We start from the raw sequence: 15,625 nt of genomic DNA on the forward strand, positions 1-15,625 counted from the left end.
AAAACCCAGGTGTCTGTAGCCCTGACACATAATGATGCTAAAAGGGAACATCTAGACTACTAATCATCCTTGCAGTATTATTTCACCATCTAGGATTTATGCAATGATTTCTTATTCCTGAAAACACTGAAGCAATAGTGACTAAGAAATCTTTGCTAAATGCTCTGCTGTGTTATAACTCCTTCCACTTTATTTCAGCACAATCTGTGGATTATTTGTTATCTCCCCACGCCAGTGCATCCACAAACACACGGGTCTCCAAATTGATAGGAAAATCAGTTTGCAGCATTAACAAAGTAGAATGAAACAAAGCATACAAGTAATAAAGCAAGTGGTAGGCAAAAATCTTTACCATACATTTTATTTTCAATAATGACAAAAAACTATAGACATCATGTTATATCCTGTGGATATTGCTTCAACCGAGGGTGAGCTATTAGCAGCGTAGAGTAGCCAGAACAGTGCGCAGTCACCAGCATTTGAGATGTCTCCTCAGCCATGGGTCCAATTGCAGGAGCTTTTGGTAGAAGTGAAAGTTGTCTCTGAGTTAATATTCATCAGCAAATGGAAAATTTGGGTGTCCAAGAAACCTAAGAAGGGAAGAATGCACAATCCAAACTCAGTGACCACGTTTCCAGAATACTAAAGAAATGATTTCTGTGGAGCTACCATTAAGGTAGATGTAATGTTTGCTTTCTTTTAGTTTTTAAAATCTTTCCTATTCATGATCATAACTTTATGATAAATATAATTATTCATAATTTGCCATTTTATTTGTTACATCTCTTTGATTGTGTTCATTTTATCTATAATAATGAACATTAGTAATTATAATACATCCAGTACTTTCGAATACACAATTTTACAGCCCACTAACCTCTTTCATAACATCACTTTTATTTCCATCATGAATTATAAATTCCACAGATGGAGGGAATGTATAGTCCTGATTACTCTTGTTGTTTGTATATTTTTTTTAGCTTCTGAAAACTTCGAGCTCAAAAGGAGAGTGAGGATTTTCTGTTTGGCTTCCAATACCCTTCCATCATGGACTTACTGACTCCATTCTCTTCTGCTAAAATCTACATTTAACACCTCTTCATCGGTATTGAGAACACTATATTTCTGAAGATCCTAATCATGTGTTTCCATTAACCTTCTAAGGTCAACCTTTCTCAAGGTAAATACAGGGTTTGAGTTCAAGATTATTATTAATAGTGGTGTAGTTTTCTTAAGTGCTTATTTTGTAATGAAAAATAGCAATAGCCAATTGGAAACGTACTTATTCTTCAAATCAAATTTATTACAATGCTAAAAAGGTATTGTGAAATGCAGTAATGGCTCACATAAGGCTTATTTTGCCTATTCCCAAAGTTACAATAAAAAATGTATTTTATAAACACCTGAGACCATTGATTATTGCTTTTGGTGTTACCGTTAGCTGTCTTGGCAATGCTGAATTTCTTTTCCTCATGATTTCTTACTAATGTGAGGTACAGAGATTTATTTATTTATTTATTTATTTATTTATATTATTTTTTTTTAAGATTTATTTTATTTTTATTGGAAAGGCAGATATACAGAGAGGAGAGACAGAGGGGAAGATCCTCCGTCTGATGATTCACTCCCCAAGTGAGCCGCAACCAACGGCTGGTGCTGTGCCAATCCGAAGCCGGGAACCAGGAACTTCTTCAGGGTCTCCCACGTGGGTGCAGGATCCCAAGGCTTTGGGCCATCCTCGACTGCCGTCCCAGGCCACAGGCAGGGAGTTGGATGGGAAGCGGGGCCACCGAGATTAGAACCGGCGCCCATATGGGATCCCGGGCGTGCAAGGTGAGGACCCCAACCATTGCGCCACAGCGCCGGGCCCAAGGTACAGAAATTTATAACCAGATGAATTGAGCTTTATGTAGTAAAAGTCATCCTTCATCTGTATTCTTTCCCCAGGGAAATACTTTTATGATAAGCACTCATTACTTCTGAAATTAGCACTAATTTGTTTCAAAAACATCAATGAAAGTTTCTATTTAATTTGTAAGTTCTTAAATATGCATTTTTTTTTTCCAGAAGAGAATAGTAACCAAGCCTACTGCCATTTTTGGAGGCTACTTACACGCTTTGTGGTATAAGATATATTTTTTTCCGAAGCCGCCTATATTTTGGAGTAGTTTTTATAGAACTTCTATCAAGAAATAAGACAACTCTTGAAGTTTGAATTAAGCTATTAAAGACTTACGGTATAAATAAACATGTCAATGAAAGAACAGGTCTATCGTCTAGAATCAAAGTGTTGCTGGAAATACCTTCATCAGATAAAAATTAAGAAGGTTTGGGAAATGAAGTATTATTTTTACGGATTTATAATTAGGCTATAAGCGTGGTTCCCACAGAGCTTAATTGCCGGAAGTAGGAAAATAAAGGCTAAAACCCAGTCTACATTCCTCCTTAGCAAATAAATGAAGGCAACACATTTACTAAAGCCACTTACAAATCAGCAGAATAATATCGAAGATTTCTGTCTAGGCCGTCTAATGTTTTCATGTCCTCTGAAGACAACTGGAATCCAAATATCTGTTTGCAGGAATACAATATTTAAATTTTTACAGTGAATATTTGCCATTCTTGAAAACCCTGAAATGTTTACAAATATTTTGAGACATCAAGAAATGACTCATCAATAAACACCGCGTATTAGTGAGAATATCAATTGGAACAACCATTTCAGAGACTCCTTGAAAGCTGCCATTTGATCACCAGCCTGACCCTGGGAAGTTACCCAATAGAAATAAAAGCAACATAGTTATCTGCATCTCTGTGTCTTTAATTGTTCACAATATATAACACTTGGAATTAACCCAAATGTCCATCACTTGATGACTGGATAAAGAAAATGTGGTTTATATGGTTGATGGAATGCTTTCAACCACAAAAAGGAGGAAAATCTGTCTTTTTCAATAGAAACAGAGCAAATGGAAATCATTGTGCTTCATGAAATAAGCCAGACCTCAAAAGACACAAACCATAATATTGTTCTGAGGCTCTTAGTGCTCAAAAAAACTGCTTTCATGGTTTTCAAAATTCAAAACTGCTTTGAAGTAACTATGGGTTAAGATGTTTCATGTAGTGAAATATTTTTTGTTTTCTCAATCAAGAGGTATTGAAAGCTATGATGTAAATTAAAGGAACCAGTAGGTGGGGATACAGTTGTGGGAAAAAAAGCTATAGGCATAAGAATGTATTGTTGGTGAAGGAAAGTTGAAAGCATGTTTTGATAGAAAGTTCTAACAGAAACAGGTATTGAAGGAATAAGCATGTTGTACAAGGTTTTGGAAGCTGAATGCTCTGTGAGATTAACTTGGAAGAGAATAGAAGGAAATTATTTTAAAACTAACTCTTCTGTTTTAAAAGATAGCAAGATTACCAAAGTTTGTCCTGCATGCTGACTTGGATGCATGATGGTGTGGTATAATGGGGCGGGTCACTTTCTCCCTCCTCCCAGCTTCTGACTGTGGCACAGTCAGCAATGGGAGGGAGTTTGTTAAACTTCCCCAACTACATGTCCGTTCTTGCAATCCTCTCTAAATATCCAAACTTAGTAAAACAACAACAACAAAGTTATGGAGGGATTTTTTTGTGTGTGATGTAAAAAGCCAGGGCATTGAATAGACTGTAGCCATTACAGAGATTGGCTTTTCTAGAAGCCCTGCAACTCCGCCAAAAAGTCGTCACTGGAAATGAAACTATGTCAAGACTCAAAGGACATCTGTACCAGAACCACAAAGTGTATTGGCCCTTCTTTGAAGAAACTCTTCGTTCTTCCTGGCATTACTATTGAGCATGAGGGAATCCAGGACTAAGATCGGGCTAGATTGGCCACATCCTACAGCTTCTTGCTATCACATACAGTGATGCTCTTGATAAATATGCATGCACTAAATAGAGTGAGATGGAAGTCCCTTCTAACAAATAATTGCCAATGGACAACATTTACATTTCTGGAAAAGCAAGTGAGAAAGGACTCCATTAAGACTGCCCTTGCCTTAATAGTAGCTTATATAACCATCATCATTGCTCATGGGGATAACGCACTAGAGACATGCAAATAGCCCTGCACTGTGACACCCCAGCAGCTTGTTCTTCCTTTTCATCAGCCCCTCTCCTTTGCTGGGGTTTTGGCTATCATTGAAATAAGATTCGACGTCTGCTCTAACTGTGTGTCATTTCTCATGAATTGTCTTTGACACCAGGACAAGAACTTAAATTCATCTTACTGGTTTCTTTGAAACAAGGGGACAGCATGACATCCTTTTCCTTGGTTATAGCCTTGTCAAAGCAGGTTCCAGTCCTCTCCCTAGGGAACCTAAGGAAATTCCCCTTGCCCTATACCAAGGGGACTATTAAGTACACTATGAAATCATAAAAGAAATTTCAGGAATTCTACATCTCCAACACCCTCCAACCAGTAATGGCTCACAGAAGGAAAGGAATGAAAGATGAATGTCCCATACAACTCTCTTAAAATTATCTCAGAAGGATCTCTCTCCATTCAGACCCCAATCCAAAGCCACTTCAATACAGTTGCAGTGGGGAAGGTCACTTTAGCTTCTGTAAATACTGTCAGGTTTTCCTGCTTCAATTCAGTTCTCAAGGCAAACATCACCTCCCATCACTCCCCTCCCCCATATACACACCCTTCCCTAGGATGATAACTACTGCAAAGGCCTGAAGAGGTGGTGGTTTCAAACCATCACTTCATGTCTATTCATTTAATGCTTTTTCAGAAGACTGAAAAGATGACTGCTCACAAAATTATGAGGCCACTCTTACCCATATTTATTGTGGACAATCCCACAACCTTATCCTGAGGTTCATACTGAAAAACTGATTTTTAACATTTTCTGTTCATTATAACTATGCCTTCTTATTATGTCTCAAAAATACACAGAAATTTTGAATGCATGGGTAAAAGTTTGATGCAAAAATATCTTGACATGTTGCAAAGCAGAACAAATGGAAGGGATACTATGTAGGTTCCTGGATTCCTCCAGTCCCAAGTGCCCATCACCTGAATATTCTCTTTGATCTCCCTCTCAATGAAGCTCTTGGCAAGGACCACAACCCCACGCTGCAGCTGGTAGCGAAGGACAATCTGGGCTGGACTTCTCTTGTGCTTTTTGGCCAAGGCACAAACCACTGGATCTTCCAAGAGGATTGGAGTATTCTTGTGCACCCTGAAAGAAGTAGAAAAGCTGAGCTCTTGAGGCTAAGCCTTCAGTTTATTAAGAAGCTTCCAAAACATGCTACGTAATCCACTCTAAATCAGTGATTCAAAAAGACAGTCTCTGTACCAGCTTCACAACATCTGAAATATTTCAAATGTGTACAATCTCCTCCTTCTGAGTCAGTTGTGAGTTAATGTTGTAAACTGATTGAATTTCATCAACACTGTGATTTAGAAAATACGTCCTGTTTTTCTCTTACCATTTTGGATCTCGACTTGATCCCAAAGCAGCATAGGCAACCAGAATAATGTCCTTGGACTTGCAGAAATCCAGTAGTTTGCTCTGGTTGAGATAGGGATGGCATTCAACCTGTGAATAGACAATATTGAACAGTCTCATAGTATTTGTATTATTAGTATTAAAATAAATGGAAACATAAATGATGAATGTAGCAAAATGTAGAAACAGATGAAATTTAGATTGAAAATATTGTATTTAAACATGGATTTGATGGCAAAAGAACAAGGAATAAAATAGACTCAAGGAGAACAGCAGCTTAAGTTTTGCTAAACTTTCTTGAGTGTAGATGTGGTCGCAAAAGAATCACCACAATATGCTATGTCTTCCCCGTATTATTTTCTTAGTCTCCCATTATTTCTTCCTGTTCAATATAAGAGAAAGAACAGATATAAATAAAAAAGATTTGTATGTCTGAATTTCAAAGGTGTGGAAACAACCAGATGACCACTGAAAGAGGAGTTATTAAAGAAACTGTGGTACTTCTACTTTATAGAACACACTTTACCCATTAAAAAGAATAAAATTCATCAAATCTCAACAAGATGATCCTAACTAGAAACTGTCATTCTCATTGAAATAAGCTAACCCCTAAAGGACAAATATCCTATATTCTCTCTTATATAAAGCAGACTACAAAGCATAGAAATTCAATAGGTATAAAGGCAAACATGCATCTAGATATATGTGTAACAGAGACTGTCATATCAAGATGTGAAGATATAGTGCAGTATGCATTTCTGCTTCCAAAGATGGATTGCCAATGAATCTGTTAAATATATCTTAGCAATAGGATTTGGCCTCTGTCATTATCCATACCTACAATGTCAGGATACAGTAAAAAATAGCAGAATGATGGACTTATGATTGTTTATGGATGGCTATATTAATATAATTATATAGAGTAAATCAGTGAGGGGTGGATTTAGGGTGGAGATAAAGGACTTCCAGGAGTCTATGGAACTCTATCATAAAAGAGAAAACAAAAACAAAACAAAAAACATTTCAGCTATTTTGTCCTGCATTCACTATTCCATTATATGCTGCTGATCAATTGTTTTCATTTTGCAGTGACTTCTGTATCACCTTCACCAATCAGTGGTTGTGATGATCATCCTATGCATTTTCTTACTGTTATTAATATTTTCTATGACACATTCATGTAGGTATAGGGATTTCCCACTCCCCCTTCTCTTCCTCCCTTTCTGATCCTATACATTCTTGATTAATCTGGGATAAATCCATCTTTCATTGAGATTTGATTATTGACTAAGTATTGATATCTTACATCTCCTTTGCAGATAAACCCATCTTCCCATTGAGGATTGGCAATGGACACGTGCTCTTCTTGATGATCTTTGCCTCCACAGATTTTTACACATATTTCAGTACTAAGGATCCATTACCTTTCCCTAAGACATTACCAAATACGGAGATAATGGAGGGTTTTATTTGCCCTAAACACAGGCATAAGATCTTCCTGAAGAATTTTTTTTTCCAGAGTGTATGGCAAAGAGAAGTGGAGGAGAAATGGTATTGGAATAAAAGAACTCAAAGCTGAAGCAGAGGAGGCTGAGGCTCTCACCTGGTTGCACACAGGCTTGTACTTGAGGCCTGGCTTGTTCAGAATCATCTCCAACTGCCTGCGGTTGAAGTTGGATACCCCGATGGACTTGGCCAGTCCTGCATCTTTGCACTTTTCCATCATCTGGGCAGAAAGATTGTAAAGTGTATTTCCACAAACAACAAAAATATTATAGGTATTATAACTCATTTAAATTGAAACTGTCAAGAGACTAAATGAAGTTAATGGTCATTGGCTGACAAAAGAAAAGAAAATCATTAAAAATACTGTGAGGGATGTTGATGTTAAGAAAAGAAATTCCTATGTCATCCATAAGAAAACAGAGAAAGCATTGTACATTAATGAAAAGATGATACTGTCTTCTTTGCCCCTAATTCTTCTCTGTTTCTGTCTGTAACATCCTATTTTTGTCTTCCTCTCCCACTGTTTGAGCATAATTACAATGAAGGATGACATGAATATGTACATTTTAGATTTTATGACTCATTCTTTAAATCGAATTGGGACCTGCTGCCCTCCAATTGCTGCTTCCTCTATACTTACTCCTTCCAGTACTCACTTCCCAAGTGGCACAGATATCCACTGATTCAAATTTTGCTTTCCCATGTTCATCTATTGGGAACAGTTCTTCTCCAGGCTGGAACAGAAGTAATTTTACACTATACCACAGGATTCAGATATGCACCTCATAGGAATACACACATTTGAATTTATTCTGAAACATAAAACTTCAGTAAAATATACGGAGCAACATTTCAGACATGTATTTGCAACATGCCTTGCATATGGAATAGTAAAGAATGTCATTATGCTACAGACTTTCTTCTCACATTTGTTTTCACATATTCAATGCGATTTTTGCAGAATTAAATAGTAACCCATGGATTGATGTTACTTTGTGTGCTTCTGTTCTTACATCTAAAGAAATAAGCTTAACTGTGAATTTCTGTAGAAACATGACATTGTCTTCCATTAATATTGGACTGTACTCTTCATGCAGGCTACAAGATCAGTCTTCCTCATATCTTTGCATGTATGTGGATCAGACAGAATGCGGATCAAGGTTGTATTATACTAACAGATACAGATCAGCCACGTAATGTTAGTGGCTGAGACTTTGGAACTGTCTGAAGTCATGTATGTCAGGGATGAAAATGCTCAGATAAATCTATTTAAACCTGTGGCATTGCTGTGGAAACTACTGATACATACATAGTTCTAAAACCTCACAGCTGTGTATTACTCATGATTTGGGCTCCCCATTTAACATTATACAATAAACTGGATGTCGGAAACAAGTTTGAGCAGTTTTTATACCTTAAGCAAACTAAGCTTTTATAAATGTATCAATATCATTTACTCATTTGAGAAAATGATGTTCATATTGACAGCTAATGAAAAATAAAACTGATGATATTAAACTTCCTACCTTCAAACCTACTGGATAATGAATAAGGTACAGGTCAACATAGTCCAGTTGAAGTCTTTTCAGTGACTGTTCCAAGGCTTTCCGGACCAATTCTGGTTGAAGGAAAGTGCACCAAAGCTGCAGGGGTTATAAACAGAGGATTAGCCTAATTGCTTACTTTTCTTCATTTAATATTATTTTTAACACACTAAAATGTTGAATACAGAGAAAAATGATTCCTCTTTTTTGATTTCTTGTGTTCTGATTTATCAACAGAATCTTTAGCATTCGTTTACATATTACTCATCAAAGCTCTGATTATTATACCAGAAATACATATGCCATAGTTGATAATAACAACTGGTGCTTGAATTAGGTTTGACAGATTTTACAAAGCAAGATTTTGAAAAAGAAACAAAAACATGTCACAAGAATGAAAAAATCAGTAAGTCAAATGAAAAAACACAATGAACAATCTTCCCAATAGACTGAGAGAAGTAAAAGAAAGAATATATGTTAGAAAGAGGTATTTTCAAATATCTCAAAGAAGAAAAGAAAAAATAAATAAAAGTGAAAAATGTCTTGGATTCTAGAACACCATTATATGAGTCTTTGGATTTTCTGAGGAATGGGAAAAAGTGTTTAAAAATAATCTGGTCACTGAATTAATAGGAGAAAACTTGCCATACTTAGCAAAAGTAATGGGCATCCAAATACTTCGAGCTCGTAGGACCCTAAAAAGACATGATTAGATAAGAGCTACACCTCAGCCCAATAGTATTCATATTTTTTTAAAAAGATTTATTTTATTTTTATTGGAAAGGCGGATATACAGAGAGGAGAGACAGAGAGGAAGATCTTCCATCAGATGGTTCACTCCCCAAGTGAGCGCAACAGCCAATGCTATGCCAATCCAAAGCCAGGAGCCTCTTCCGGGTCTCCCACGCGGGCGCAGGTTCCCAAAGCTTTGGGCTGTCCTCTAGTGCTTTCCCAGGCCACAGGCAGGGAGCTGGAAGGGAAGCGGGGCTGCTGGGATTAGAACCAGCGCCCATATGGGATCCTGGGCGTGCAAGGCGAGGACCTTTAACCACTTGCGCCACCATGCCGGGCCCAAGAGAGCATTTCTCAACAGATGCACTAAAGTCCAAAATGGAATGGAGAGACAAAGTACATAGTCTGAACAGACAAAACAAACAATGCCAGCAAGGAGAAAGGACCACAATACCTTACCCAGAGAAACTTCCACTCATTGACCAAGATGAAATAAAGATTTTGCATTTTTTTAATTAAAAGAATTCTTACTCCACAGCCAATTTTACAAATGATCCTTAAGCATGCATTGTAAAAGCAAACAAGAACAAAAAACAATATGAAGGTAGAAAACCTACTAGTTGAGAGAACAAGAAATGCTCAAAATAAACATAATTTTTTAAAGATTTATTAATTTTTATTAGAAATGGAGATATACAGAGAGGAAGAGGGACAGAGAGGAAGATCTTCTCTCTGATGATTCACTCCCCAAGTGAGCACAATGGCTGGTGCTGTGCCTATCCAAAGCCATGAGCCAGGAACCTCCTCCAGGTGTCCTGCATGGGTGCAGGAACCCAAGGCTTTGGGCCGTCCTCGACTGCTTCCCCAGGCTACAATCAGGGAGCTGAATTGGAAGCAGGGCCGCCAGGATTAGAACCAGTGCCCATATGGGATCCTGGGCGTGGAAGGCGCGGACTTTAACCACTACACTATTGCCCTGGGCCCAACAAACATATAATTTTATAGAAAAAAAGTGAGTTGCTAATCTATGATAAACTTGAACACAAAGAGGTTAAATTTTCATGTGAAAAGCTACCAGTAGGCTGAAGGGATAAGAAAACAAGATTCAATCACATTTGGAAAAAGGAAACAAATTCAACAGTAATGGCACAAAGATAAAAAAAAGTAAGAGAATGAAAATGTTATTCTGGGCAAAAAGAAATAAAACAGAAGCAGGCATATTTCTATTAACAAAATGAACTGTAAGAGAAACAATGATCAACATGGATTGACCAAGGCATCTGTTCAACAAAAAGATATGACAAAAAGATATATATGCAACTGAGATATATATGCAACTAATGCTAAGGCATTCAGTTTTATAATAAAGTTAGCAAATTTAACGAAAGACACAGCATCAGAAATAATTACACTGGGGGATATTAATAATTAACTTATATCAATGCATATGTCAATCAACAAAAAATAACAAATACAAAACAGAGATAATTTATATTGTAAACTAAATTATCTAATGGAAATCCACAGACCATCCATCCAACCATTGGAGAATACATATTATTTTCCATAGGACACAGATTATTCTCTAGAATAGACCACATAAGTCTATAAAATGTCATAAAGTGTCTCAAAAAATTCAAAAAATGTTTTCAAGTATATGTTATTTAGATTTCTGAATTTTATTTTTTTAATTTAATTTTATTGATGATGTGATGCTAGTATCACAAATTGAGAGTCATGACAATCTTCATAACATAAATAGAAAAGAGTAAAATGATTCAATGAATCAATATTTAAGGGTATATGCAAAATGAAATCATATTCCATAATTTTCACGCTCCATATTAAAGTCCATTAGTAAGATATGTACATGTGATGTTTGTCATTTTGTGATGGTGTATTTCATTTAACATGATGACCTTTAGTGCTACCCATTTCATGACAGAATTTCACTTTTTATTGCTGAATAATAGTCTGTTGTGAATATATTTTGAATTTCTTTATCCAACCATCATTTGATGAGTGTCTAAGCTTGAATTCATCTTAGATATCTGCCATGTCTCTAGACTCCGACCTTCCTTCACTGTTCTTGCAGGCCTTAAGCAGAAAGCTGAATTGGAAGCAGAGCAGCCTGAGCTAGAATCAACACACATGGGATGCTAATGCTTGCAGGTGGAGGATTAGCCTGAAATGCTGTAATACTGGTTCCCATTATGTATCTTTAAAGACCACAGCATCTAAAGAAGACAATCAAGAGCAAAAGAAATTCTAAAATGTATGCCAAGTACGTGCAATTGGAACAACATGCTCATGAAGGAACACTGAGTCATAGAATAAGTCAAAAGGGTCATTTTTAGAAGAGTTTGTTGCAGCAGTAGGTGCCTACATTAAAAAAAATTAAAATATACTAACTTCATAATCAAATAATACTTCCAAAACACTTAGAAAAACAAGAGTAAAATAAAACTGAAATCAGAAGGAAAGAAATGAAGAAAGAGAGGCAATAAACAGAATTAAAAGTAGAAATCAGTAAAAAAAAAATCAGTGAATTATAGAACTGGTTTTTCAGAAAAACTAGAGAGCTAACTCACTGAACACTGTAGCCAAAAGATAGTAGTCTCAGAACCAACGCTGGGGTGCAGTGAATTAAGGCACGACTAAAAAGAACAGAGAGGCCAGCTGAGGAATGAAACAACTGGAGGAAGGTCCCTTTCTCCATCTCATCCTCTCACTATCATTGCATATTTCAAATAAATATTTAAAAAGCTTTAAAAGCTGTCATAGAAACAAAAATGGCCCTGAACAGTCAAAGCAATCATAAACAGTAAAAAACAGAGAGCAGTATCACAGTAACAGCTTTCAAGGTATAATATAGGGCTGTTATAATCAAAACATCATGGTACTTACACACACACACGCACTCCTACATTAAAACATGTAGTCTAGTGGCATAGTACAGGGCCCTCAGAAAGACATGAACACATCTATAATCTTTTGATCTTTAAAAACTTGAGCAATGGCATTCCTTACACAAAACAGTGTTCATTCAGTGAATGACATTGGGATATTTGATTTGCAAATGCATAAGTTTGGACCCAGATGCCTACCTATATATATGACAGAAAAATAATCTCAAAATTGATGAAAAAATTAAGACTTCACATGAACAAAATACTAGGGGAAAGCAGAGGAGACAGCACAAAAAAAAATTGATGAAGCAAATGGCTCTTTGGATAACTATCCAAATTCATAGCACAGGGCATAAAAGCAAAACTTATCTGTTTTTAATATATTTTATTCAGCTAAAAAACTTCCACACAACTAAGAAGCAGTTAGCAAAATGAAGAGAAAGCCCACAAATGAAAGAAAATATTTTCACATTTCTATGTGACAATAAATTAATGTTAAAAATACATAAGGTTATTCATAAACAACAGCAAAACAACAAAGCAAACACTCCTTTTGAGAAGTATGTAATCAATACACATATTATGTGAATAGAGCAAGAAGAATTCTTATTTTTAAAAATAAGAATTCTTAAAACTTCCAGAAAAATAAATGTTAAACTTAATAAAACAGAAAAATGTGTGATTTAAATGTGGAAATAGGAGCAATTTCTCACCAAATAAAAATGAAATTGGATAATTTTCCTTTCTATAAATCATGTTTTGCTAATTATCACATTAATGCATCAAACATGTGATACCTTTGAAGTGTAGAATATGTCTTCTCTCTTCACAGTGCCATCTGCAATCTTGCTGCGGATGGCCTGACCTATTTCAGGTTCATTTTGATAAACGTGAGCAGCATCAATGTGGCGGAACCCCACATCAATAGCTATTTTGGTGGCCACCCCAGCTTCACTTTTTGGAACCTAGAGAGATAACCACAAATATTATTTCGAGACCTCTGTGGTTAGAATTAGTTCATCTATCATCAGTGATTTTCACAACAATTAAATATTTCTAACATGTTAGAATGACTTTGCATTTTGGAGAACTGAGTGCATTTCATGTAACCTGAATTTCCCCTAACTAACATCAAGAGGTATGCAAGTAAGGAACCTCCTCAGAGTGGGTAACCATATTATTTACTGGTGTCAAAGTTCCTCAGGAACTGTGCTAGCTTTATTGATTTAACAGGAGGGTACAAAAGATAATAGCAAATAGCCGATATCTTAGTTGTTATTTACACAGTGAACTTGCAAAGGAAAGTTAACACAGGAAGGAATTAAATGGAATAAAATATGAAATAAAATATGGAAAAAAGTTGTTATTGATCCTATTTTATTTAATTGAAAAGAACTCAAAAGAGTTCTTCTGTGAGAAGTAAGTTTGATAACATGTGAAAATGTATTTATACAGGACTGTGGTCATTTACAGTCTCCATTTTAGCCAAAACCAAATCGTTGCCCTCAACAAAAATTAGGCATATCTGCCTTATAAAAATCTTCCCAGGCAGGGTAGCTACTTCAGCCATCTTCCAAATATGGTAGAGAATGAGCGACAATGTAGGCTTCCTTGTGCCTCAGTAGCAAGATTGAAAATAAGCAATTACTTGAATGGAAAGCAGATATTATTTGAATTCATTCTTATTGTGGCATAGCAGTAATATCACCACTTGCAATGCTGATATCTAACACATGTTTCAGTGAGAGTCCCACAGCTCCATTTCTGATCCATTTTCCCCACTAATGTGTTATGGAAATCAACAGAATATGACCCTGATGGGCTCCTTCACCTATGTGTAAGACCCTAACCACATTCCTGGTTACTGGCTTCAGTCTGGACCAGCCTTGGTTTGTAGTCAATATGGGCAATTCTGTAATGGATAGAAGATCTCTTGTGCTGTTTCTCTCTGGCACTATTTCTGCAATTGACTTTCAGACAAATTAATATACTTTAAAAAACACACTCAAATAATATGTATTTTCAAAAAATGAAATAATTATTAGATATTATTAATCTATTTGTCATCCGTTAAAGCCACTAAAACTCGTGGAATCACTGAAGAACTAACTTCAAAAATCTAAAGTTACATTCCAGCCACTTTTTTCTTTTGTCTTTTTCCTTTTGCCCCCTCAAGCACTAAGCAGCACAAATTACCTCATCAGGTGCAAAAGTGCCAAATCCCAGCGCAGGAATGAAGTGACCATCATTTAGTGCCACACGCTGATATTTGGGATCCATTGCATTCACTCTGCTGGCCAAGAGCAGTCTGCTTCTTTCTGCTGCCTTCCCAGGAACCACAGGAATCAACATCTAACTACCTGTTTAAAGGTCTATGACATTGGGAGGAGTGACTTGAAAGCAATATCCCACAGTTCAGCAGGGACTGGAAAACAGTTCACAATTTTATACAAAAGATAATTTTTATTGCCAATGGAAAAGTAACCATTGCATTTATAATGCTCCCTTTAGAGTTCTCATATATTATAAAAAGAGGTAACTCATTTACCAAATGATTATTAACTTTATTAACTTTATCTGACATCAGTTCTCCTGATTTTTGCTTATTTTACATTTGTGATAAAATCCCTTCTAATTACACATGATTTAAAATAATTACTTGTCTTATACAACACACAAAGATAGAAAGAATTAAAGAAATGATTTCTGATCAATTTTTTATTGTTCCTCCATGAAATATCTAAGTTAAAACTGAGAAGCATGGGACCAAATGACAGCCAAGGAAGAAGTTGTGGCAATTGTCCCCAGGACACAAAAATGCAACAGCTATTCACACAGTTGAGCTTCATAAGAGTTAAGGACCTCATCAGTGCTGTGAAAGAACAGCACAGGAACTCCATAACCCAGCTGGAAGAGAGCACAAGTACACTGTCAATGCTGCTGCCACGAGCAGTGGTAACATCTGTCTCTCTCACCTGCTCCAGTCTGCTAAGGTCATCTTGATGGCTTAGAATCAAAAGGGCCCAGGAAGCCTAACTGCCAAGAAAAAAGCTTCCACAGCCCATTTCAGGCTTTAAGACCAGTGCACAACTGTACCTAACAGGACAGATGTGACCACAGAGCCAAGGTCTATGTATTCCTTTCTACTTCAGTGGACACTGGATTCGGGAGAGCTGTGTCAGACCTCCCCAAAGACTCTTAAAATAAGATGCTCTATTGGTATTAAGGCCATACTCTTCTCCATAAATTTCCCACTGAGAATCACTTGAGAAATTCCTGATTTTGTCACCTGTTTATTCTAATATCAAGGCTCATGGGTCACGAAACACAGGGACAGATTTCAAAGTGGAGTGAGAGAGTGCAAACTGATGATTCAGTACTAACAATACTATTCACATGTTTGTTAGAGTAGGAACTCAGAATGCACAACTCT

General features: G+C 36.5%; 1 protein-coding gene across 2 annotated transcripts; it reads right to left on the reverse strand.

Annotated features, from left to right (window-relative positions):
• Window positions 1-547: 547 nt before the first annotated feature.
• On the reverse strand, window positions 548-14,475 carry LOC121167483 (prostaglandin-E(2) 9-reductase-like). Of its 2 annotated transcripts, XM_040996924.1 has the most exons (9): window positions 14,389-14,475; window positions 12,990-13,157; window positions 8,534-8,650; window positions 7,664-7,741; window positions 7,105-7,227; window positions 5,482-5,591; window positions 5,066-5,231; window positions 2,489-2,571; window positions 548-590 (listed from the first exon to the last, which is right to left on the reverse strand). In XM_040996924.1, exons 1-9 carry the CDS (start codon window positions 14,470-14,472, stop codon window positions 548-550), a joined length of 972 nt encoding a protein of 323 aa, XP_040852858.1. In that variant the 5' UTR covers window positions 14,473-14,475. The 2 variants fall into 2 exon arrangements, with proteins under 2 accessions (XP_040852858.1, XP_040852856.1); XM_040996922.1 differs by lacking the exon at window positions 7,664-7,741 and having other exon boundaries at window positions 14,389-14,472.
• Window positions 14,476-15,625: the final 1,150 nt, after the last annotated feature.

This window comes from Ochotona curzoniae, unplaced genomic scaffold (assembly GCF_017591425.1).
Source record: "Ochotona curzoniae isolate NIBS_2020 unplaced genomic scaffold, NIBS_Ocur_1.0 patch374, whole genome shotgun sequence".
In the NCBI taxonomy this organism is placed as follows: domain Eukaryota; kingdom Metazoa; phylum Chordata; class Mammalia; order Lagomorpha; family Ochotonidae; genus Ochotona; species Ochotona curzoniae.